Source organism: Drosophila busckii, chromosome 2R, assembly GCF_011750605.1.
Source record: "Drosophila busckii strain San Diego stock center, stock number 13000-0081.31 chromosome 2R, ASM1175060v1, whole genome shotgun sequence".
Lineage (NCBI taxonomy): Eukaryota > Metazoa > Arthropoda > Insecta > Diptera > Drosophilidae > Drosophila > Drosophila busckii.
Window position 1 is genome coordinate 6,490,537 of NC_046605.1, and position 18,094 is coordinate 6,508,630.

The window sequence follows — 18,094 nt, forward strand, 5'->3', positions numbered from 1 at the left end:
AGCTGGCTTATCGATATATCGCATTGAACAATAGTTTCACAATCGGCGCCATACAAAATATTAGCATTTAAAGTATTTAAGTTTATTTGACTATTTTAAAGCATTGGCAAATTAGCCTTAAGTGCGTCAAACTCCTTGCGATCTAGTGCCTTCAAATTAGTACCCGAGAAAGGGGATTTAAGCTCCGTGTCGCGATGTTTGTTAACCAGCACTTTTTGTTCCGAGTGCATCACATTTATTTCCTGGTCTATTTGTTGCTGGTCTATAATATTATTTAATGCTATTAATTAAAATCCATTGCGAATGATGTCAAAAGCGATAATCTACTTGCCTTTCTTAAGTAGCTCTATAGCCTTGTGCCGTTTCATTTTAACCAATATGCTGCCAATGGTAATCCATGTTTTTTCCTCTTCAGATTTTTCTATTAAACGCAGTGCCTCTCTGTTCTGCTGTCGACGCTTGTCCAATTCGATCAATTCATGTTTGTTGGCCAGAATTTTGTCGGCCAACTCTTCAGTTTGCGTTATTATTTGTATACTTTTGTCTAGCTCTGTTGTGGACATGTTTGCCAAAATATAATAAACAAAAATGAAGTGAGGCCAGAGTTGTCTACTATCGATATGCCAATTGTTTTAGTATTTTTATACTCTTAGGTATATAGAAGGCCAGACTGTCGATATCTTTGCATGAGTATCGATTATACCTATCGATATTCCTCTTTACTTTGATGTCTTGTTAATGACATTCGTTTGCTGTATTAATTGTAAGTTTTTATAAATTATCGTGAGAAGAAGATAGCTAAACCCTTACTAGAAGCAAGTGCAGTGTACCAGCTGTATATTCAATGTTTTGTACGAACAAATAAACACCATAAATATGACAAAAAGTGCCACCAAAATTTTCGCAAACGCCATGTTGGCCGCTTCCACATAACCTCAACACAGTTGCCGTCAGTCAGTGCACTTTCAAATCTAATCGTGTTTTTGTTTCGCATTTATTTTGCAGTAGCGGCATAAGCAGAAGAAAACACTATGTCACGTTTCTTTGCCAACGGCTCCGACTCGGAATCCGAGTCCAGTGAGGAAGAGGTTCTCGTACAGAACTACAACAAAGCCTCAAATTTCGTGAGTAATACAATTTTATTAATAAATTGGCGTACCTAATAGTACATTATCCACACAGCAATTCAGCGATGACGAGGAAGAAGTTAAGCGTGTAGTACGCTCAACTAAGGAGAAGCGTTATGAGAACCTTACGGATATCATTAAAACGATACGCAACCACAAGAAGATCAAGGATATTGCCAACACCTTGAGCAGCTTTGAAGATTTGACTCGCGCTTACACAAAGGCGTTGCCGGTCATCTCCAAGGAGGAGAATGGCATTACGCCGCGTTTCTACATACGCTGCCTGGCCGAGCTAGAGGATTTCATTAATGAGGTGTGGGAGGATCGCGATGGACGCAAGAATCTCTCCAAAAATAACACGAAATCTCTGGGCACACTGCGTCAGAAGGTTCGCAAGTACATCAAAGACTTTGAGGAGGAGATGGCACGTTTCCGCGAAGCTCCCGATCAGGAGAGTGATGTCGAAGAAGTCGAAGCTCAAGACAGTGATGCCGAGCGTGCCGATGCCGACAGCGATGATGGCATTAGCGCACCCGTCGTTACCAAGCCGGCCGACCAACCCAAGGCTGTGAAAGTGGTAGCAGCCAAGGTGCAAGCGGATGATGATGATTCCGATGACTCAATTGACTGGGATCCAGATACCGAATCGGAGACAGAGTCTTCTGAGGATGAGAATCAATATCAGAACATGCGTGAGCGTTTCCTTAAGCGCGCCACCGAAAAAGAAGACAAGGATGATGATAAGCGCAAGGACAAACGTAAGGAGCAGAAGCACAAGATACGCAAGCGTGCCGAAGATGATGAGGATGGCGAATGGGAAACGGTTGTCAAGGGAAATGTGGTGGAGAAGCCCAAGATGTTCGAAAAGGATGCGGAAATTGACATTCCTCTGGTGCTGGCCAAGCTCATCGAGATTATGTCCGCACGCGGTAAGAAACGTACCGATCGTCGCCTGCAAATTGATTTGCTCTTCGAGCTGCGTGACATAGCCGAGCTGCATCAGCTGGGCGTGCCCATTAGCGTCAAGATCCACTTTAATATCATCTCGGCAATCTACGATTACAACCAGAAGATATCAGAGCCCATGAAGCTGGAGCACTGGGCTTTGTTGTTGGAGGTTATGCAGAGCATGATGAAGATACTGCTTGTCAATCCGGACATAAACATGAATGAGAGCGTTGCTGAGGAGCAAGAGGAGTACAACGCCGCGCCTTACTTTATTCGCGGCTGTCCTCTGGCTGCTGTGGAGCGTTTGGATGATGAGTTCACCAAGCTGCTGAAAGAGTGTGATCCACACTCGAACGACTATGTGGCCCGTCTCAAGGACGAAGTCAATGTGGTTAAAACCATTGAGCTGGTTGTGCAGTACTTTGAGCGTGCCGGCAGCAACAACGAGCGCTGCCGCATCTATCTGCGCAAGATTGAGCATCTGTACTATAAGTTCGATCCGGAGGTGCTTAAGCGCAAGCGCGGCGAGCAGCCCGCCACAGCAGCAACTACAACCACGGCGCCATCCTCTGTTGAGGTCATGGACAAGCTCTGCAAGTTCATTTATGCCAAGGACGATACAGATCGCATACGTACGCGTGCCATATTGGCGCATATTTATCATCATGCCATGCACGACAATTGGTTCCAGGCACGCGATCTGGTGCTAATGTCCCATCTGCAGGACAACATTGATGCCGCGGATCCATCCACGCGCATACTCTATAATCGCATGATGGCCAATTTGGGTCTGTGCGCGTTCCGTCAGGAGAATATTAAGGATGCGCATCACTGTCTGGTCGATCTGATGGTTACTGGCAAGCCCAAGGAGCTGTTGGCGCAGGGTCTGCTGCCACAGAGACAGCATGAGCGCTCTGCAGAGCAGGAGAAAATCGAAAAACAACGCCAGATGCCATTCCACATGCACATCAATCTGGAGCTGCTGGAGTGCGTCTATTTGGTTTCCGCCATGCTGCTCGAAATTCCCTACATTGCAGCGCATGAGTTTGATGCACGTCGTCGCATGATCAGCAAAACTTTCTACCAGCAGCTGCGTTCCTCGGAACGCCAATCGCTTGTTGGTCCTCCTGAGTCCATGCGTGAGCATGTTGTGGCCGCCGCGAAGGCTATGCGTTGCGGTAACTGGCAGGCTTGCGCCAATTTCATTGTCAACAAGAAAATGAACACCAAGGTGTGGGATTTGTTCTATGAATCCGATCGAGTTCGTGAAATGCTGGTCAAGTTCATCAAGGAGGAGTCACTGCGCACGTATCTGTTCACGTACTCGAATGTCTACACCTCTATTAGCATACCCTCGCTGGCCCAAATGTACGAACTTCCGTTACCCAAGGTGCACTCCATCATAAGCAAGATGATCATCAATGAGGAGCTGATGGCTAGCTTGGATGATCCCACCGAAACGGTGGTCATGCATCGTTCGGAGCCATCGCGTCTACAGGCGCTGGCCATGCAATTTGTGGACAAGGTTACCAATCTGGTGGATGTCAACGAAAAGGTGTTTGATATGAAGCAGGGCAACTTCTTCCAGCGCGGCAACATGGGTAATCGGGATCGCGGCTATAACCGCAATCAGAACAACCAGGGCGGCAATTGGGGCGGCCAGCGACGCGACAATCGCAATCAACGTAATCGCAACCAGCGTGGACACCACAAACAACAGCAGCAGCAACAACAACAACAGCAACAACAAGTGCAAACCATTGAGGAGGAGTAGACGGAGCCAAGGCACCAAGTAGCATTAGCCCATAAGCAAATTACATGGAAATGAAAATGAAAAGGCAATGGCATCGCGCAAGAGTAGAAAATGCAACTGTTCATAGCTGTGCTCAGACCTCCGATTCAGCTTATAAACTGAATCGGAGGTCTGCACCCACTCAACAGTTGAAGCCATTGTAACTAAATTAATTATGTTATTTCGTGTAAATGTTTAAATGCTTAAATGCCTAAAAACACACTTTATAAATGATAAATGCGAAAATCTATGATTAAAAATATAAACCGTAAAGCAAAAAACCAGAAACAAATAAGAATCTCCTTTTTTAATTCAAATTTGATAAATCTGCTTAGCAACCAACTTTTAGGGATGGCTCATTTCGGCTATCGATTTATCGATGTGCGCGTAGGGCGGCCGCACATTTTTTTCCATTATTATTCAACAACTTGGGAAATTGGACATTCAAAATTTGTGTGTTGGGTGACAGAATGAACAGCATTGGTGAGGACTGCAACGAGCTGAAGAAGCAATACGATGCCTGTTTCAACAATTGGTTCTCGGAGCGCTTTCTCAAAGGCCACACAGACGATTCTGTGTGTGCACCCATATTCAAGGTATACCAGGAATGTGTAAAGGTAAGTGTTATACACAGAGCAAGCCTTGCCTACATTTTTTATCTATGAACTTTAATCTACAGCGCGCTATGCGTGAGCAAAAAATTGAGTTGCGTGAAATTGAAACGGAGTATACGACCAGCAGCGAGTACGAGAGTGCAAGTGGCAGTAAACAACAAGGCGGACAACATAAAAGTTGACCGCAATTGCCGCAGACTACCAAAAACGGCCTGACAGAGCGATGCATTTATGCCAGTAACGGTGCACGGGGCGTTAATGAGCACGCAATTCAAGTCAATGAAAAGCCACGACACCGGCGCAGTTCCACTATCTAAGGTCTTGAAAAGGGCTTGCGTACCAATAGCAGTTTTTACTCGACTAATTAAACTAAAGTTACCCTTCCCATAACATATAACAATCCAAAGTGTATATTATTTGTTACTGATTATTGTTAAGTTGAAACACAAATGTAAACCTATAACGCTTGTTCGTTATTAAAGTTTGTAAATATTCATTGTACAGCCGACTACATATGTATGTATGTTCATAGTTCTTAATCTTCTCGCGAGCACATTGGGAATCACAGCATCGCTTATCGCAGCCGTAAACCTTGTCGTCTCTTAGGTACTTCCCATCACAGTGGTTTTCTTATTGTTCATGTAGCTATAAAAGTCAAAGGTAAAGCTTTTCTGACAACAGTCTTTAAATCAAATTCACAAAATGCAGTTGCTGTCATCGCTTGTGATGCTAATCCTTGTCGTCTGTGCACTTTGCACAGAGCTTGCCTTGGCGCAGTCGCCGTTGGGACAGACTAGACGCCCAGAGACCTTATCACCAAACAGATTCGAAATGCCTAAACAAGGACCTCCACGCCATTTCTAGATCCAAGTTTTACGAATAAATTTAAAGCCTGATTTGAACAAAATGTGTTTGTATTTAAATTTCCAACATATACCACGCTGAATGACAAACTTGCATATGCTACACGTTGCACTGCCAATCTTATGGCTTAATAACTATGTTGATGCGACCAAAAGCACATATAATAATAAATTGCTCTTGGTTTACAAATGCCATAAAATATAACTTAGAAACCTACACAACTTTTGCCTTAAAATTAGAAATAAGCAAAAGACGCTTTTACTTGGCGTTGGTAGAGAACTTGGATAGCTTTTCCAGCAAGCCAATGTAAGATGTGTGCTCGTGAGCGGTGGCCAGATCAGAGAGTTTCTCGACAAACACATTGCTGATTCCCTTCTCCTCTAGCAGATTCATCAGCAGATCGTACAAGTACCCATCGAGAACATCGCCGGCAACAGCATAGATTTTATCGTGCCATTCTCCTTCGTAGATGCACATTTCATCAATGGAGAAAACATCATTGTACTCTCCCTCCTGCGCCTCACCCTCCAGATAGGAGCAGGTGAAAGACAGCGTTGAGTTGCCTCTAATAACGTCCACCTCGAACTGGGGCTTGCTGCGCATTTCACCCATCTCTGGCTTGTCAGCATTGGGATTAATCTCTGGCTCATCCTCGCTGTCAACAGTGTGATTGACGTTGAAGGTAATGACTACCTTTTCTTTGTCTGACTGCTTGACTAGTTCCACCTCGGCGCCGGTAAGCTGTACGCTGAAGCCCTCCAAGGTGGTAGGCACAGTTTTGCCCTTCTGCACCTTGCGCTCGGCAATAATCTCCTCAGCAAGGAACTCTACCAGCTCACGCTCGCCTATTTAGAATTAAAAACAAATTTTTATTATAAGAATTTCATCAGCAGCACGTTTTTAAGGTTATGTAACCGTAAGTAAAACATGCCCCTGATCTCTAACCATTTTGAATGGAAAATTACCTTTGGTGTGGACATTGCAGCCACAGGTGCAATTAAGGCTGGGCTTGTGCACATTCAACACAGTAACATGGTCACCAGTCAGCTCCGCCGGCTTCTTGGTCATATGCCACAAGCTGCGGGCAAAATCACGCTTGCAAGCTCCAGTTGCAGCGGTGGCCAAATTGGCGAAACGCAATGTTGCAGTCTTTAGAGAGTTCATTTTGTTATATAATGCTTTAGGTATTATACGCGGCTTGCTACAAAGATTGGAAACGGAAAATGTGTTGCAACTTGAAAGCGTAATTGGGATGAGGGCAATATCGATTAAAGGGAAGTCGATAACGATGTTGTTGGTAAAATGTGACGAGATATGGCAACTCCAACAAAATTCTTTTGTTTTAGTTCATATTTTTGAGGATTATGACTGAAAACATTAAGGAAAAGCTTGAACTCGTGGTTGAGGATGAAGATGCTGAGCCGGCGCAATTACATCCCTGCTGCCCACACGGCCCAACACTGCTGTTTTATCGCCAGACCCCTAACGACGGTTACTTTGCCTGCTCTGCACATCGTGACCGCAAACTGTGTAATTTCCGCATGGAAAAAAGCGATTGGAACTACAAGCATAGGCAACCGCTACTGGTGGGGAAGTATCCCAATGCAGTGACTTCTGATAAGGTGTATATAGATCCTACGAGAGAGTTGGAAGCATTATCTCAGGATCAAGTGCATGCACAGTACTTTTTCGATGACAAAACGCTGGAGTTCTTTGAGGATCAATTCACAGCGCTTAAAATTGAGTAAGTTTATGGTTAAGCAGCTTGGATGTTTAATATCTTACTGCCTTTAGCAAAGTCGTCTGCATGGGCACACCACGTCTTCATTTCCATTTACGACGCACTGGCAACATAAAAAGCTTCCTACTTGATTTTGATGAGCGCTTTGCTGAACATCTGAATCCACAGGAATTCTGCCTTTATAACATGTGCAATAATCACTTTTTCTACAAACGCCAGCCATTTGAAATGTTTCTCAAATGCAAAAGGTGAGGTATTGATCATATTTTGAAAGCCGTTACTAATTTATAAGCATTTCAGTCAGGAACGCTTGTTAATTGTAACGGATCCGCCTTTCGGCTGTCGCACTGAGCTTATAGCCCACACGCTTCGCAGCTTAAGACGACTGCATAATGATCTCAATGAACTACCTGTTAATACGCCGCTGTCCATATTCTGGGTTTATCCTTATTATATGGGCAACTACATTAGAAAGGATATGCCAGAGCTAGCTGCCTGTGACTACAAGCTAAACTACACTAATCACGAAAGGTACACAAATGTGGGTCCCTCAAGTCGGTCTTATGGCTCGCCTGTGCGCGTTTTTACCAACGTGCCGCTAGAGCTGTTGCAGCTGCGAGAGGAGCATGGCTATAAGTTCTGCGACAAGTGTCAACGCTATACTGCTTTGGAGAATACGCACTGTGAGCGCTGCAACAACTGCTCCTCGCTGAATGGTCAAACATACAAGCACTGCACCAGCTGTGATATCTGCGTTAAGCCCAATTATGTCCACTGCACAAAGTGTCGACGATGCAGCCAGCGCGAGGGTCACAACTGCGAGCTTTATCAGAGCAAGCAACATTGCTGGCTCTGCGGTCAACTGGGACACATTGAGACAAATTGCCAGGTGTGGCGCATGATGCAGCGCTGGCAGAGAAAGCGAAAGCAGTTCCAACAACAGGGCTGTCTTATCTGTGGACAGAGCAAACACAATGAGCGCAAATGTCTACAGCGGTATAAATACTTCAAAGAATCGCACTTTATGGGACATACTGTTATCATGCCCCGCCATTTATAGCCAAATACACGCCGATATTGAGCACATCTACCGTTTTATATTATTTAACAGAGAATACTTGCAGGGCTGTAACAAAGTGCCAATGTTCCCAATAATAATAACTTTTCAATTGTTGACACTTTTGAAAATTTAGTAATGCGTCGGGATACGGCGCAGAATTAATGCACATGAACACGTCCACCATAAATTGTGGAATGCTTACTTTTTGGAAAAAATTATGTATACAATTTAGTTTTTATGATTTAACGACGGGTAACTTAAGCTTAGACAATTAATTAATTTCAAGTGGAAAACACCAATGCCCCAACCAACGGAATGCAGTAGCAACAGTGCCAGCAGCGGCGACTGTTCATTTGTTGTTGTTATTGTTGAAGATGTCGTTTTGTTAAAAAATCTGATGACGTCGACATTTTAGGGTCGCGTTTCGTTCGTTGAGGTGAAAGTATTTATTTGCTACGATGAAAAATGTCTATGAGCGGTTGTATTTGCCCCAGATGTGCAGCATGAAGACCGATGCAATAAACAGCAACGACATAACCAAAACTGGCACGGGTCCACTGCATTTAAAAAGGATACACATTAGTTGAAGAAATCAGTGTTAACTTCGTATAACTTACACTTTAATGCCGGGGGAATCGTCTGTGTAGAAACGCCACATTCCGCCGGTGCCTGCACCGCCTGGAGCACGACTCCTGGCCGCCGTTGTCGTTGTTGTCTTGCGTTGTTTCAGTGTGCTGCCACCGCCAGCACCAGCGCTACGTGGCGCCGACAATTTGCTGGGCGAGCGAGAGCCGCTTCCAACGGAGGTTGAACTAGCAGGAGCAGGCTACAATTGCACGCACACAACACATGGTTTATTTATTTGTTTAACTAACACTTTCAGCTGCAACTACTTACCATTTTAATTTATGTTTAATTTTATTAACACCAGTAAGTGCACTGAGTATCGACTGTGCTGTTTGCTGACCTGGAAAATGTTGAGAGCGTTGTTAGTTTTGACAGTTCTTGTAGTCGTGTTCCACGTCACCTGCCAATCGAGTAAATTTGACAGCTCGTATTCGATAGCACGCGCGTCAGCGCAATGTCAGTGGGACCATTTATTGTGTTGCCAGTTTTTCATATAAATCGAACATTTGCAATATTATTAATATGTTGCCATAACTCAATTTATTTAAGCTGCAGCACTACAAGGATATAGATTTGCATTTTTATTGACTTTGTTTTATTTTATTGATATAAGGACGATTGCATCGAAGGATCGATAGCGATAGTATCGATACTGCCTTTGATGTATGTGCAGATAACCGCAGCAACTCTATTATTTTTCGCGTGCGCAATATTTTTATCTTTGTGAAGTTCTTTCGTTAATTAATATAATATTTGGTGTTGCGGCTTGAGTTTGTAGCGCCGTTACTATGGTGCCCAAATTCTTGCTTATAGCCGACCCATAAATTGTAAATACAAAGCGCACACAAAAAGAGAAATTTTTAAACAACCAACTTAAAGTTAGCTACAGCTAATAAATATGGAGGATATTGAAATAGAATATTTAGACGAATACAAAGATATAGTGCTGCCAGGTGATGCTCAATATAATTATAATAAGCGCATGTACTTGTGCAAGTTGCAAATTATTAAATTAAACATTAAAAACAGGCATCAAAACAAACGAGGGACGCGCAGCGCCAGCGACGTCAACATCAAGCCAAGCTAGTTTGCGCTACAGTCGGCAGAGACGTTTATCGTCTGATTCGAGCGGGTCCTCATCCATTGATGCGGACATTTTTAAAAAGCTTTTTGCTGGGAAACCATTTAACGATGAATTAACAAATATATGTATGTAATTAATGTAATAAATATATACTTGCAATTTCTAATAAATTTATCTACAAATAGCTAGCAGCTCTCGTTTGCAGCGACGCTCAAGTTCCACTTCAAGTGATGATTTGGGTAAGACTTTCTTTTTTAAGACTTCGTAAAATAATTGTTTAATGGAAATTGTTTTTGTTTCATAAAAGGTGAAGCGTTGATGCAGCCTGTCAAGCCTAGCAACAAATTACCAGCGAATACTGTGAAACGCGCGCCTAAAACAGTTTCTAACAGAGGAAACACTTCTGGTGCAAAGAACAAGACTGATAGTTTCCTTGAGTCAAAGAAACAGAAGTCTATAACCATTATAAAGGCTAATAAGGCAAACCTTAAGCCAGGCAAGAACGAACCAAAAAATGATCCACTTAGTAAGTAAATAATATACATAGCTAGTAGATCAATTAATAACTATAAATATTTTTGCAGATTTGCAAGAACTCGAAGATGATACAGATAACTTTTATGACTCTGAGTCGGATGACGGTATGCTAAGGGATAGCAGACAAGTTATTGATATATCAACGGACACCAACACAAACACGACAATTGTATCGGGTAAGTCGTTGTTAAACTATAAGTTCGATACTGCCAGCCGTCTGATAATATTCATAATATGCGTACACAAATACGTGTAGACACTGTGACACCCGTGGTTTCCGAAGACGAGACCCAACAGCAGCAACAAGAGTGGCGGCAAGAGCAGCTTCTATCATATTTAAATAATTTAAGTAGTGCCGAGACGCCGCCATCTCATGAAAAATACATTCAGAATAGGAATAGGGATAGTAACGAACATAAATCAACATCATCGTCTAAACGCAAGCAGGTTAAAAGCAGCACCTCACCTAAAAAGCACTCAGTACCAGGTATGTTCTATCCATGTGCTTTTTCTTATCTGAATTTTTCAAATTCATCGCAAAATGTACCTTACTCTTGCAGATGAAAAGCAGCCCAGCGAAAAAAGCCACAGCAAACGGCGTCTGTTCGATGGGTCTGACAAATCGCTTGATGGTCTAGACTTTGTAGACGATAATTTAACATATGAAACAGTTGAACGCTCTAGCTTAAATATTGCTGAAGAAATTAACAACATTGATGCAGAGCTTCAAAGTCGCTCCGGCTCCAAACCACGCAGTATTTCCTCTACACGCACGTCCTCTAAATCGTTAAATAAAAAGCATGTGCGCAAGCTTACTTACTCCAATGAGCACTTGCATAAAGATAAAGAGCTGATGCAAAAGACTGAACAGCGCAATGCAGAAAGCGACAGTGGTTGCCACAAACGTAAACGCGGCAGACCACCTAAAATCAAGGCTGCGCGTTCGGTTAGTGTGGATAATCAAATGTTGATAACGCAACAACCTCCACAGACTGAGTCAAATTTTCCGAACGATAATTTAAAAGAAGAGGAAAAAAAGGCACCGGAGAAAGATCTCGTAGTAGAGCAGCAAACGGATACAAAAACTGAGGATACTAAGCAACTAAATATAATTATAGATAAACCAAAGCGTCGAGGTAGACCACCGAAGATAAAAAAAACAACTCACAGTGAACAACTAACACATGTAGACAATCTATTGAAAAACATGGAAAAAAGTAGCAATGAAGAAACTATAACAGGAAAACTCATACAAAATACTGGTGCCGATAAAGAACTAAATAATGAAAATACAAGAATTGATAAAGATGAGCTTATCTGCCTTATAACGAAGACTACTGAAACAAGTGGGAATGCTAATGAGAATACAATAAACAATAAAAACACAGCAATAGATCTAGCGGCAGACAATGAATGCCAATCAAAAGACAGTATTAGCGTAGTTAGTGAAAAGCACGTAACGAATTTAGGAACAGAAGAGAATGAGTACAAAATGAATGAGAATCAAGTTGGCATTGAACCCCTAAAACCTTTCGATAATTTAACAAACGCCACAACAAAACTATCACTGTCAACATCAGACGGCTTGTCAATCGAGCGTGAGAGCTCTTTTCTGTCAGCAGTTCCATTTTTAGAAACAAGTGACGATAATATAGAATTCTCAAATACATTTTTGGCTGAGAGTGAATCAGATCACCATAGCAGCATTAGTATGGAGTCTTCGCGCAAGCCCAGATTAACGGAACTTGAAAAACTTATGGCTGATTCAAAGGTTGTCTTCAAGAATTTAACAGAATGCAATAAACGATCTTGTCGTTTGAATTTGGAAACAAGAAAAACCGCCCGACCGCGTAGACTAACGCCAAGAACTGGGGAAAGTTTTCCGCCGACAAGCAGTTTGCCACTAAAGAAACGATCTGTTACCAATTCAGATACATCGGAACAAAATGAGCCCAACAATCATGCGGATATAGATACACCTAAGGCTCTGATCAAAGTTGAAGACGCAAGCGTTGAAAAAACTAGAAGAGCTCGCGGTAAACCGAAGAAAGTTAAAAGCGAGTCAACAGCTCCCTTAAGAATATCATCAATAGATAAACTTAATCCATCAAATGATAAATGCAATGAATTGCAAAGCATCGATTGTAACAGCTTCTTTATACGGTCATGCGGGAATTTTCGTGTGTTGATAAAGAGAGAACCTCTTATAGCGAAGGCACAATTAAAATTATCCGCGGTAACGATTGGAGAACAACTGGATACTGTTGCAAAAAATTTGGATAACAATTTAAAAACACCAATAGACTCTGAAAGAGAAACTGAAACTCAGGCGCCGCTAGAAATAACAGAGATAACTTCAAAAGCAACCGAACAAAGTGATGCCAAGGAAACTGATACAATACACATTTTCGCATCTCTTGCGGAAAATATTGCGAATACTACTTCAGTGGCGGATGAACGAATGCCAACTCCAACTGAGGAGATGGAAGTTCAAACTCAAATAGAAGGGGAAGTAACAGTTGAAACTGAGCCAGCTGGTGAAGTGACAGAATTGGAACACTTTGAAACAGCAATTATAGAGAGCGCACAAATTCAAATTGAAACTGAAACCATTGTAGAATCTAAAGGAAAACCATTGGTCGAAAATACAAAGGACTTTGAAGAAAGTGCATCTGGAGTTGAAGGTTTACTTCAAGCTGAAAGCAAAATTGAAATAACTCAAAATACTGAGGAAGTTGTACTAACCACACAGCCAATGGATGTAGATACAACAGCAGCAGCAACTCAAGAAGCTATTGAAACAGCAGTTGTAACGGATTGTTTTCATTTGGATCATACTAAAGTGGACGCTTTAGTTGACAGTCCATACTTTTTCCAGGGTTTTCTGGACACTCAAAGCATGGATGCTGCAAGTAATGATGTACAGGAAATTACAACAACTCCTGAAAGTCCATCTGAAGTTAGACCTTCAACTCAAGCTGAAAGTGAAATTGAAATAACTCAAAATACTGAGGAAGCTCTACTAGCTACGCAACCAATGGATGTAAATAGAACAGAGACAGCAACTCAAGAAGCTATTCAAACAGAAAATGTTTCTGAGAGTGTTTACATGGAACCTTCTAAAGAGGATGCTTTATTCCACAGTCCATATATTTTCCAAGGTTTTCTAGATAATCCACAAAATTTTGAAAATGAAGTGGAGAAAGCTCAAACGAGTGCAATACCCCAAACTAGTATAGAAGATGCGTTGGCAGTGATTGAAAATGCAATTGATGAGCAACTTGCGTCAAATGATACCAAGGAGGAAAGTGCAACTTTTTCCCAAGGCATTCTAAAAGAAGCTAATATTGTTGAAAGTGAAGTGGAACAAGCTAAAATAGCTTTATTAGCCCAACATATTCTTGAAGATGCTTTGGCTCAAGGCACATGCATTGAAAATGAAGCCAATGAGCAAATTGCATCAAGTGCTGAGTCGAATAAGACTAAGGAGGACTTTGTAGAAACTGCAAATGTAATGGAAACTGCAACTGATATAGCTGTTGTTGCTACTGAGAAAATTTCTGAATGTGTTGAAGCTGATACAGAAGTTGAAGCTTCTGCTGGAATTCAACCTGAAAGTGTTCAAAATACAGAGCAGCCAATGGATTTAAATCAAGCGGTGGCAAATGAAGATGCTATTGAAACAACGAGTGTCACAGCGAGTGTTGATAATGATAATGATAACCATAACAATGTAGATGAGAGCTCGAAGCAATCGCTGGACGAGTCTGAAACGGATATCAAGCAACTACATGGTTAATAGCTTATAAACAATTAGTTTCTTATACTTTAAAGCTCTGTTAATTATGCTCTCTAATTATTAATTTTTCTATTTCTTTAGCTTTGCCAAAACAAAAGTATATGCTGGAAAGCAAGCCAAAAATAAGCACGAACAACAAAAATGGTACAGTGTCGTCGATAAAACACTTAACCAGCAGTAAAGCGGGTAAGCCAGCCTTTAATGCATTTAAAACAATGATATTTAATATAATATTGTATTTCTTAGTGCCACGACGCATAGCGCATGTAACGGAAGCAGAGCAAACACCAACAAAACAACTTAAGTTAGACCAAAAAGAGGAGCTCAAGAAGCAAATCATAACCGTAAAGTCCAACTCAGGCGCTTTATTACCCAGCGGTGAAAAGGCGCGTCACACAGTTATTATAACAAAAACTCCAAGCAAAGATGTCAACAAGTTTGCATTTTTGAAACAATCAACTACAGCAGCTACACCCTCCGCAGCGGAGGGAATAAATATCTCTGTCTCGGTAATGGACAATGCGAGCAAGCAGCCGGCTAAGAAGAAAGCTTTAACGCAGGCGGAAACATCGCGTATGCTATTAAGTGGTATTTCAAAATTGAGAGACGAAGTCCAGCAAACGGACAGAAAAACATTTGAGATTATAACAGAAGCAAATTTGGCAACAGTTGTTCAGAAAGGCAAAACCATGGCACTCAAAGCAAGAAAGCAATTGAGCAAAGAAGCAACAGTAATTTCTATTTCACCACAAAACTTGCCACAAGCAAGTACTAGTGCTAAACCGGTGGCAGTGCCAAAACAAATGGCCAAGCATACAAAGGAAGTGGCAGCTGGCAAAGCAGAGCAAATTCAATTGGGCAAGAATACGAAGCAGGTTGAAGCTGGCAAAGCAGAGAGTTTGAATCCCAGCAGAAAGTCTATGCCTGTACTCGCACAGCCTAAGAAAATCACATCACGCAAGTCGGAGGCAGCTGTGACCAAGAGTGTGCCTGTTGTCGAACAAGAAACAAAGACTGTTGGCCCACGGAAAGTGCTGCCTAAATCGAAAACTGCAACCAAAGTTGCAAGAACAACAGCTGCAAGCAGCCCAGAGACAACCAAGCGCGTTATACGCATAACTAAAGCGCACTTGCAAGCTGCAACAACAGCTGATTCACCCGAGTCTGATGTTACTTATGAGCCACCTTCACGTCCAACAGTTGGCAGGCCACCGAAAGTATACACCAATCGTAAGCGTAAGCTGCAGACAACGCAGCCAGATGAAGAGCCTACAAGCTCAAAGCGCGCCAAGGAGCAAAGTGCAACTGCAACTGTTGCTGATGTTGCTATTGAAACTGCAAGGCCAGCTATAGCATTCCCCATTGCTATAACAGCCGCCGTGCCAGCTAATCTTCAAGAAGAACCACAGGCAATCGTAGAAGCAGCAACAACTTCGGCCGCCGCAGTAGTAGCAACAGCTCCCGCAATAGCAATACAAGTTAAGCAAATCAAGTGCCGCAAGCTACGCGTTAGGCTCAATCGCAGCATCTGTAAAAAATGGCAGCTGCAGCAAAAGGCATTGTTAGCGTCTAGAGCAGCAGCAAAAGCGGTGCCCGTGCAGTTGACACAATCAGTTTGTGTACCAGCGCCTGTTCTAAGCAAAAAGCCACCGGTAGTAGCCAAGGCGGTGCCATTGCCTGTGCCGCTGCCACCGCTGGAAGTCAAAACGGAACCAGAAGCAGAAGCGGAGACTGAGCAACAACCGCAACAGTTGCCAGCGTCGGAGGCAATTTCAGTGCCTCAGCTTGTGCCCATTGCTATAGCAGCGCCTGTGACGGCGCCTCCACAACCGCAACGCTTGACCAGCAGCGCTATTGCCCAAACTCCACCAAGCAGCAGCCACATACCTTCGGCAACTATCACCAATGATGAGAACACATTTGGAGGCACAAAACTGTTTTCATTTCTGTTTCCCTCACGTTGTCAGCGCTCCCATGGCCAAGTGGCACTGGACAATTGTTGTCCAAATCTGGATGGGCCCATGCTGGCTATTGATCCCACGCGTCTGCACTCCAAGGTGGAGGCGCCAGTGCTTGAGCTACCACAGTACATAGTCATAACCACCAAGATAATATCCAAGCAGGATAAGGAAGTGATACCGCCTAAAGTGCGTGCCAAACTGGAGCAGTTGCATTCAAGTGCAGCAAAAGCAACAGCTCCAGCAACTGCTGCCATTGATACGCCAACAGCAACAACAACAACACCAGCAGCAACAACGACACCAACTGTAGACACGCCTGTTTGTCGCACTGAGCCTACGCAGCCATCCAAACTTGACCGACTGTCCAAGCAGCTGCCGCGCGGCACCACCTTGACCATGAAGCAACATCCACCGCCCACTGCCGCATCCACGGCTGTGGTAGCTCCGAATGCTACCAGTTTGCCGCCTGGTTTGCTGCAGCTGCCGCCCATATGCCCCACAGACAAGCAGCGCGGGGAGCTGCAAACACGCGTGCAACTGTTTGACTTAGTGCTGCAAGGATTAGCGCAACGTGCAAGCGCGCTAAGCGTCGCAGAGCGCACCAGCATCATCGAGAGCATTGTGAAAACAAGTACGCTGCTGCCCATCGATGTCGATGTGGGCACCAAGCTGTTGGAGAATTATGTTTACTATGTGAACTCCGTGACCAATACAGTGGCGCCACAAACATTGCCGCAACGTCCCGCTATTAACACTACGCCAGCTGTCGCCAGCGGCAGCAATAACTCAGTACTGCCCTTGGCCAAGCCAGCGCCCAGCAAGGTAGCCATTGTAGGACGTCAGTTGCCAGCAACGACGTCAAGTCCAAGTTGCCTGCCACCAGGCAAACGTCCCGTTTACGATAAAGACAAAAATATCATTGGCTATCAAACGAAATCGAGCAAGCCGGCCTTGAGCGTAACGCCGCAACATTTGGCTGCCTCAAACAGCAACAGCACGCCCATGACCATAAGAATCTCTACTTGCGAGCAGCTGAATAATGCTCAAGCTCAAAGGCTAACTCTCGCCGGTGCTCCATCCAGCAGCAACCAGGTGAGCCACTCGGCCCTAAGTTTAGTTGGAATTCAAATTAATCGTTTTTCGTATTTTACAGACTGCTACAGCGCGTAGTTCCACAGGTAGCTCTGGCCTTGCCATGAACTTGAACACACAAAGAACAACAGCTCCACCCCAGAGTACAACAACCAATGCTCCAAGAATCCCAACCGTACGGATAGTATCTAGAGCAGGTCCCTTGCTTACGTCTACCCCCCTCACATCCACAGCGGTTGGTGCTGCTCAAAACAACACCCGCCAGCAGTTTTTCGTTAACCCCGTCTTATCGCAGTCGGATGAGTGCATCCTGCCAGATCCTGTGGGCAGCGCGCCTGCAGAAATGATTAAAGATGAAGTAGAGGATATTGAAATTATAGAGTAAGGAGTTTAACTGTATGAAAATATAATTGAACAGAACAGTAACCAATCTTTGAAAAGTATTGTAAGTTACTTTAAAATACATTTAATTATATTGTATTTATGACAAAAGCATTAATACTAACACACACGTAGAAGAGCTGTATTTTGTTAAAATTTAGAATAGTTTACTTTTTTTTTTGTCAATCTAAGCGTTTTGGAATATAACATGTTATTCTAAAAAATTAATTATAGAATGTTACTACAATATTATAAACTGAAAAAAAAAACACATTAATGCGTTCGTTTGTATTAATAATGATAAAATTTAATAAAGGTAATGGCTCTTTGAAAAGTTAATACTATCGGCTATTTTTACTTTTGGTTATCGATAGCTATCGCACTCTATGCTAGTTGGACTCAAACGCTAAGCGATATGTCGCAGTTGGACTCATTGGCCTGAATGGGACTTATCGGTTTGAATTGGA

At 43.0% G+C, this 18,094-nt stretch overlaps 7 protein-coding genes across 10 annotated transcripts; 4 read left to right on the forward strand and 3 right to left on the reverse strand.

The window, feature by feature from the left end:
* Window positions 1–72: 72 nt before the first annotated feature.
* Window positions 73–599, reverse strand: LOC108595915 (p53 and DNA damage-regulated protein 1). The gene is made up of 2 exons (XM_017981206.1): window positions 332–599; window positions 73–262 (listed from the first exon to the last, which is right to left on the reverse strand). The coding sequence occupies exons 1-2, from the start codon at window positions 561–563 to the stop codon at window positions 96–98; spliced, it is 399 nt and encodes a 132-aa protein (XP_017836695.1). The 5' UTR covers window positions 564–599; the 3' UTR covers window positions 73–95.
* A 106-nt stretch (window positions 600–705) lies between these two features.
* On the forward strand, window positions 706–4,141 carry LOC108597474 (eukaryotic translation initiation factor 3 subunit C). Its single transcript, XM_017984048.2, has 3 exons — window positions 706–763; window positions 1,006–1,124; window positions 1,183–4,141. The coding sequence occupies exons 2-3, from the start codon at window positions 1,032–1,034 to the stop codon at window positions 3,847–3,849; spliced, it is 2,760 nt and encodes a 919-aa protein (XP_017839537.1). The 5' UTR covers window positions 706–763; window positions 1,006–1,031; the 3' UTR covers window positions 3,850–4,141.
* Window positions 4,142–4,260: 119 nt separating this feature from the next.
* On the forward strand, window positions 4,261–4,964 carry LOC108595821 (TP53-regulated inhibitor of apoptosis 1). Its single transcript, XM_017981112.2, has 2 exons — window positions 4,261–4,484; window positions 4,547–4,964. Exons 1-2 carry the CDS (start codon window positions 4,338–4,340, stop codon window positions 4,661–4,663), a joined length of 264 nt encoding a protein of 87 aa, XP_017836601.1. The 5' UTR covers window positions 4,261–4,337; the 3' UTR covers window positions 4,664–4,964.
* Window positions 4,965–5,385: 421 nt separating this feature from the next.
* Window positions 5,386–6,606, reverse strand: LOC108597518 (complement component 1 Q subcomponent-binding protein, mitochondrial). The gene is made up of 2 exons (XM_017984112.2): window positions 6,311–6,606; window positions 5,386–6,190 (listed from the first exon to the last, which is right to left on the reverse strand). The coding sequence occupies exons 1-2, from the start codon at window positions 6,507–6,509 to the stop codon at window positions 5,604–5,606; spliced, it is 786 nt and encodes a 261-aa protein (XP_017839601.1). The 5' UTR covers window positions 6,510–6,606; the 3' UTR covers window positions 5,386–5,603.
* A 56-nt stretch (window positions 6,607–6,662) lies between these two features.
* LOC108597517 (rRNA N6-adenosine-methyltransferase ZCCHC4) lies at window positions 6,663–8,355 on the forward strand. 2 transcript variants are annotated; one of them, XM_017984110.1, is made up of 3 exons: window positions 6,663–7,089; window positions 7,140–7,334; window positions 7,387–8,355. In XM_017984110.1, the coding sequence occupies exons 1-3, from the start codon at window positions 6,710–6,712 to the stop codon at window positions 8,144–8,146; spliced, it is 1,335 nt and encodes a 444-aa protein (XP_017839599.1). In that variant the 5' UTR covers window positions 6,663–6,709; the 3' UTR covers window positions 8,147–8,355. The 2 variants fall into 2 exon arrangements, with proteins under 2 accessions (XP_017839599.1, XP_017839600.1); XM_017984111.1 differs by having other exon boundaries at window positions 7,057–7,089; window positions 7,145–7,334.
* On the reverse strand, window positions 8,256–9,150 carry LOC108597520 (protein transport protein Sec61 subunit beta). Its single transcript, XM_017984113.1, has 3 exons — window positions 9,044–9,150; window positions 8,764–8,972; window positions 8,256–8,703 (listed from the first exon to the last, which is right to left on the reverse strand). Exons 1-3 carry the CDS (start codon window positions 9,044–9,046, stop codon window positions 8,616–8,618), a joined length of 300 nt encoding a protein of 99 aa, XP_017839602.1. The 5' UTR covers window positions 9,047–9,150; the 3' UTR covers window positions 8,256–8,615.
* Window positions 9,151–9,486: 336 nt separating this feature from the next.
* Window positions 9,487–17,782, forward strand: LOC108596979 (mucin-17). Of its 3 annotated transcripts, none has more exons than XM_017983233.2 (10): window positions 9,487–9,726; window positions 9,803–9,982; window positions 10,043–10,096; window positions 10,165–10,383; window positions 10,442–10,570; window positions 10,651–10,881; window positions 10,955–14,188; window positions 14,275–14,379; window positions 14,440–17,246; window positions 17,308–17,782. In XM_017983233.2, the coding sequence occupies exons 1-10, from the start codon at window positions 9,672–9,674 to the stop codon at window positions 17,629–17,631; spliced, it is 7,338 nt and encodes a 2,445-aa protein (XP_017838722.1). In that variant the 5' UTR covers window positions 9,487–9,671; the 3' UTR covers window positions 17,632–17,782. The 3 variants fall into 3 exon arrangements, with proteins under 3 accessions (XP_017838722.1, XP_017838723.1, XP_017838724.1); XM_017983234.2 differs by having other exon boundaries at window positions 10,171–10,383; XM_017983235.2 differs by lacking the exons at window positions 10,651–10,881; window positions 10,955–14,188 and having other exon boundaries at window positions 9,499–9,726; window positions 17,308–17,775.
* Window positions 17,783–18,094: the final 312 nt, after the last annotated feature.

Coding starts and splice junctions, on each gene's coding strand:
- LOC108597520 (XM_017984113.1), bottom strand. Junction 8,704..8,763: donor GATTCCCCCGGCATTAAAGT/GTAAGTTATACG, acceptor TTTTAAATGCAG/TGGACCCGTGCCAGTTTTGG.
- LOC108595821 (XM_017981112.2), top strand. CDS start 4,338: ATGAACAGCATTGGTGAGGACTGCAACGAGCTGAAGAAGCAATACGAT. Junction 4,485..4,546: donor TATACCAGGAATGTGTAAAG/GTAAGTGTTATA, acceptor TTTAATCTACAG/CGCGCTATGCGTGAGCAAAA.
- LOC108597518 (XM_017984112.2), bottom strand. CDS start 6,509: ATGAACTCTCTAAAGACTGCAACATTGCGTTTCGCCAATTTGGCCACC. Junction 6,191..6,310: donor CTGCAATGTCCACACCAAAG/GTAATTTTCCAT, acceptor AATTCTAAATAG/GCGAGCGTGAGCTGGTAGAG.
- LOC108595915 (XM_017981206.1), bottom strand. CDS start 563: ATGTCCACAACAGAGCTAGACAAAAGTATACAAATAATAACGCAAACT. Junction 263..331: donor TATAGAGCTACTTAAGAAAG/GCAAGTAGATTA, acceptor ATAATATTATAG/ACCAGCAACAAATAGACCAG.
- LOC108596979 (XM_017983233.2), top strand. CDS start 9,672: ATGGAGGATATTGAAATAGAATATTTAGACGAATACAAAGATATAGTG. Junction 10,384..10,441: donor ACCAAAAAATGATCCACTTA/GTAAGTAAATAA, acceptor ATATTTTTGCAG/ATTTGCAAGAACTCGAAGAT. Junction 14,380..14,439: donor CTTAACCAGCAGTAAAGCGG/GTAAGCCAGCCT, acceptor TGTATTTCTTAG/TGCCACGACGCATAGCGCAT.
- LOC108597517 (XM_017984110.1), top strand. CDS start 6,710: ATGACTGAAAACATTAAGGAAAAGCTTGAACTCGTGGTTGAGGATGAA. Junction 7,090..7,139: donor TTCACAGCGCTTAAAATTGA/GTAAGTTTATGG, acceptor TACTGCCTTTAG/CAAAGTCGTCTGCATGGGCA. Junction 7,335..7,386: donor ATGTTTCTCAAATGCAAAAG/GTGAGGTATTGA, acceptor TAAGCATTTCAG/TCAGGAACGCTTGTTAATTG.
- LOC108597474 (XM_017984048.2), top strand. CDS start 1,032: ATGTCACGTTTCTTTGCCAACGGCTCCGACTCGGAATCCGAGTCCAGT. Junction 1,125..1,182: donor ACAACAAAGCCTCAAATTTC/GTGAGTAATACA, acceptor TTATCCACACAG/CAATTCAGCGATGACGAGGA.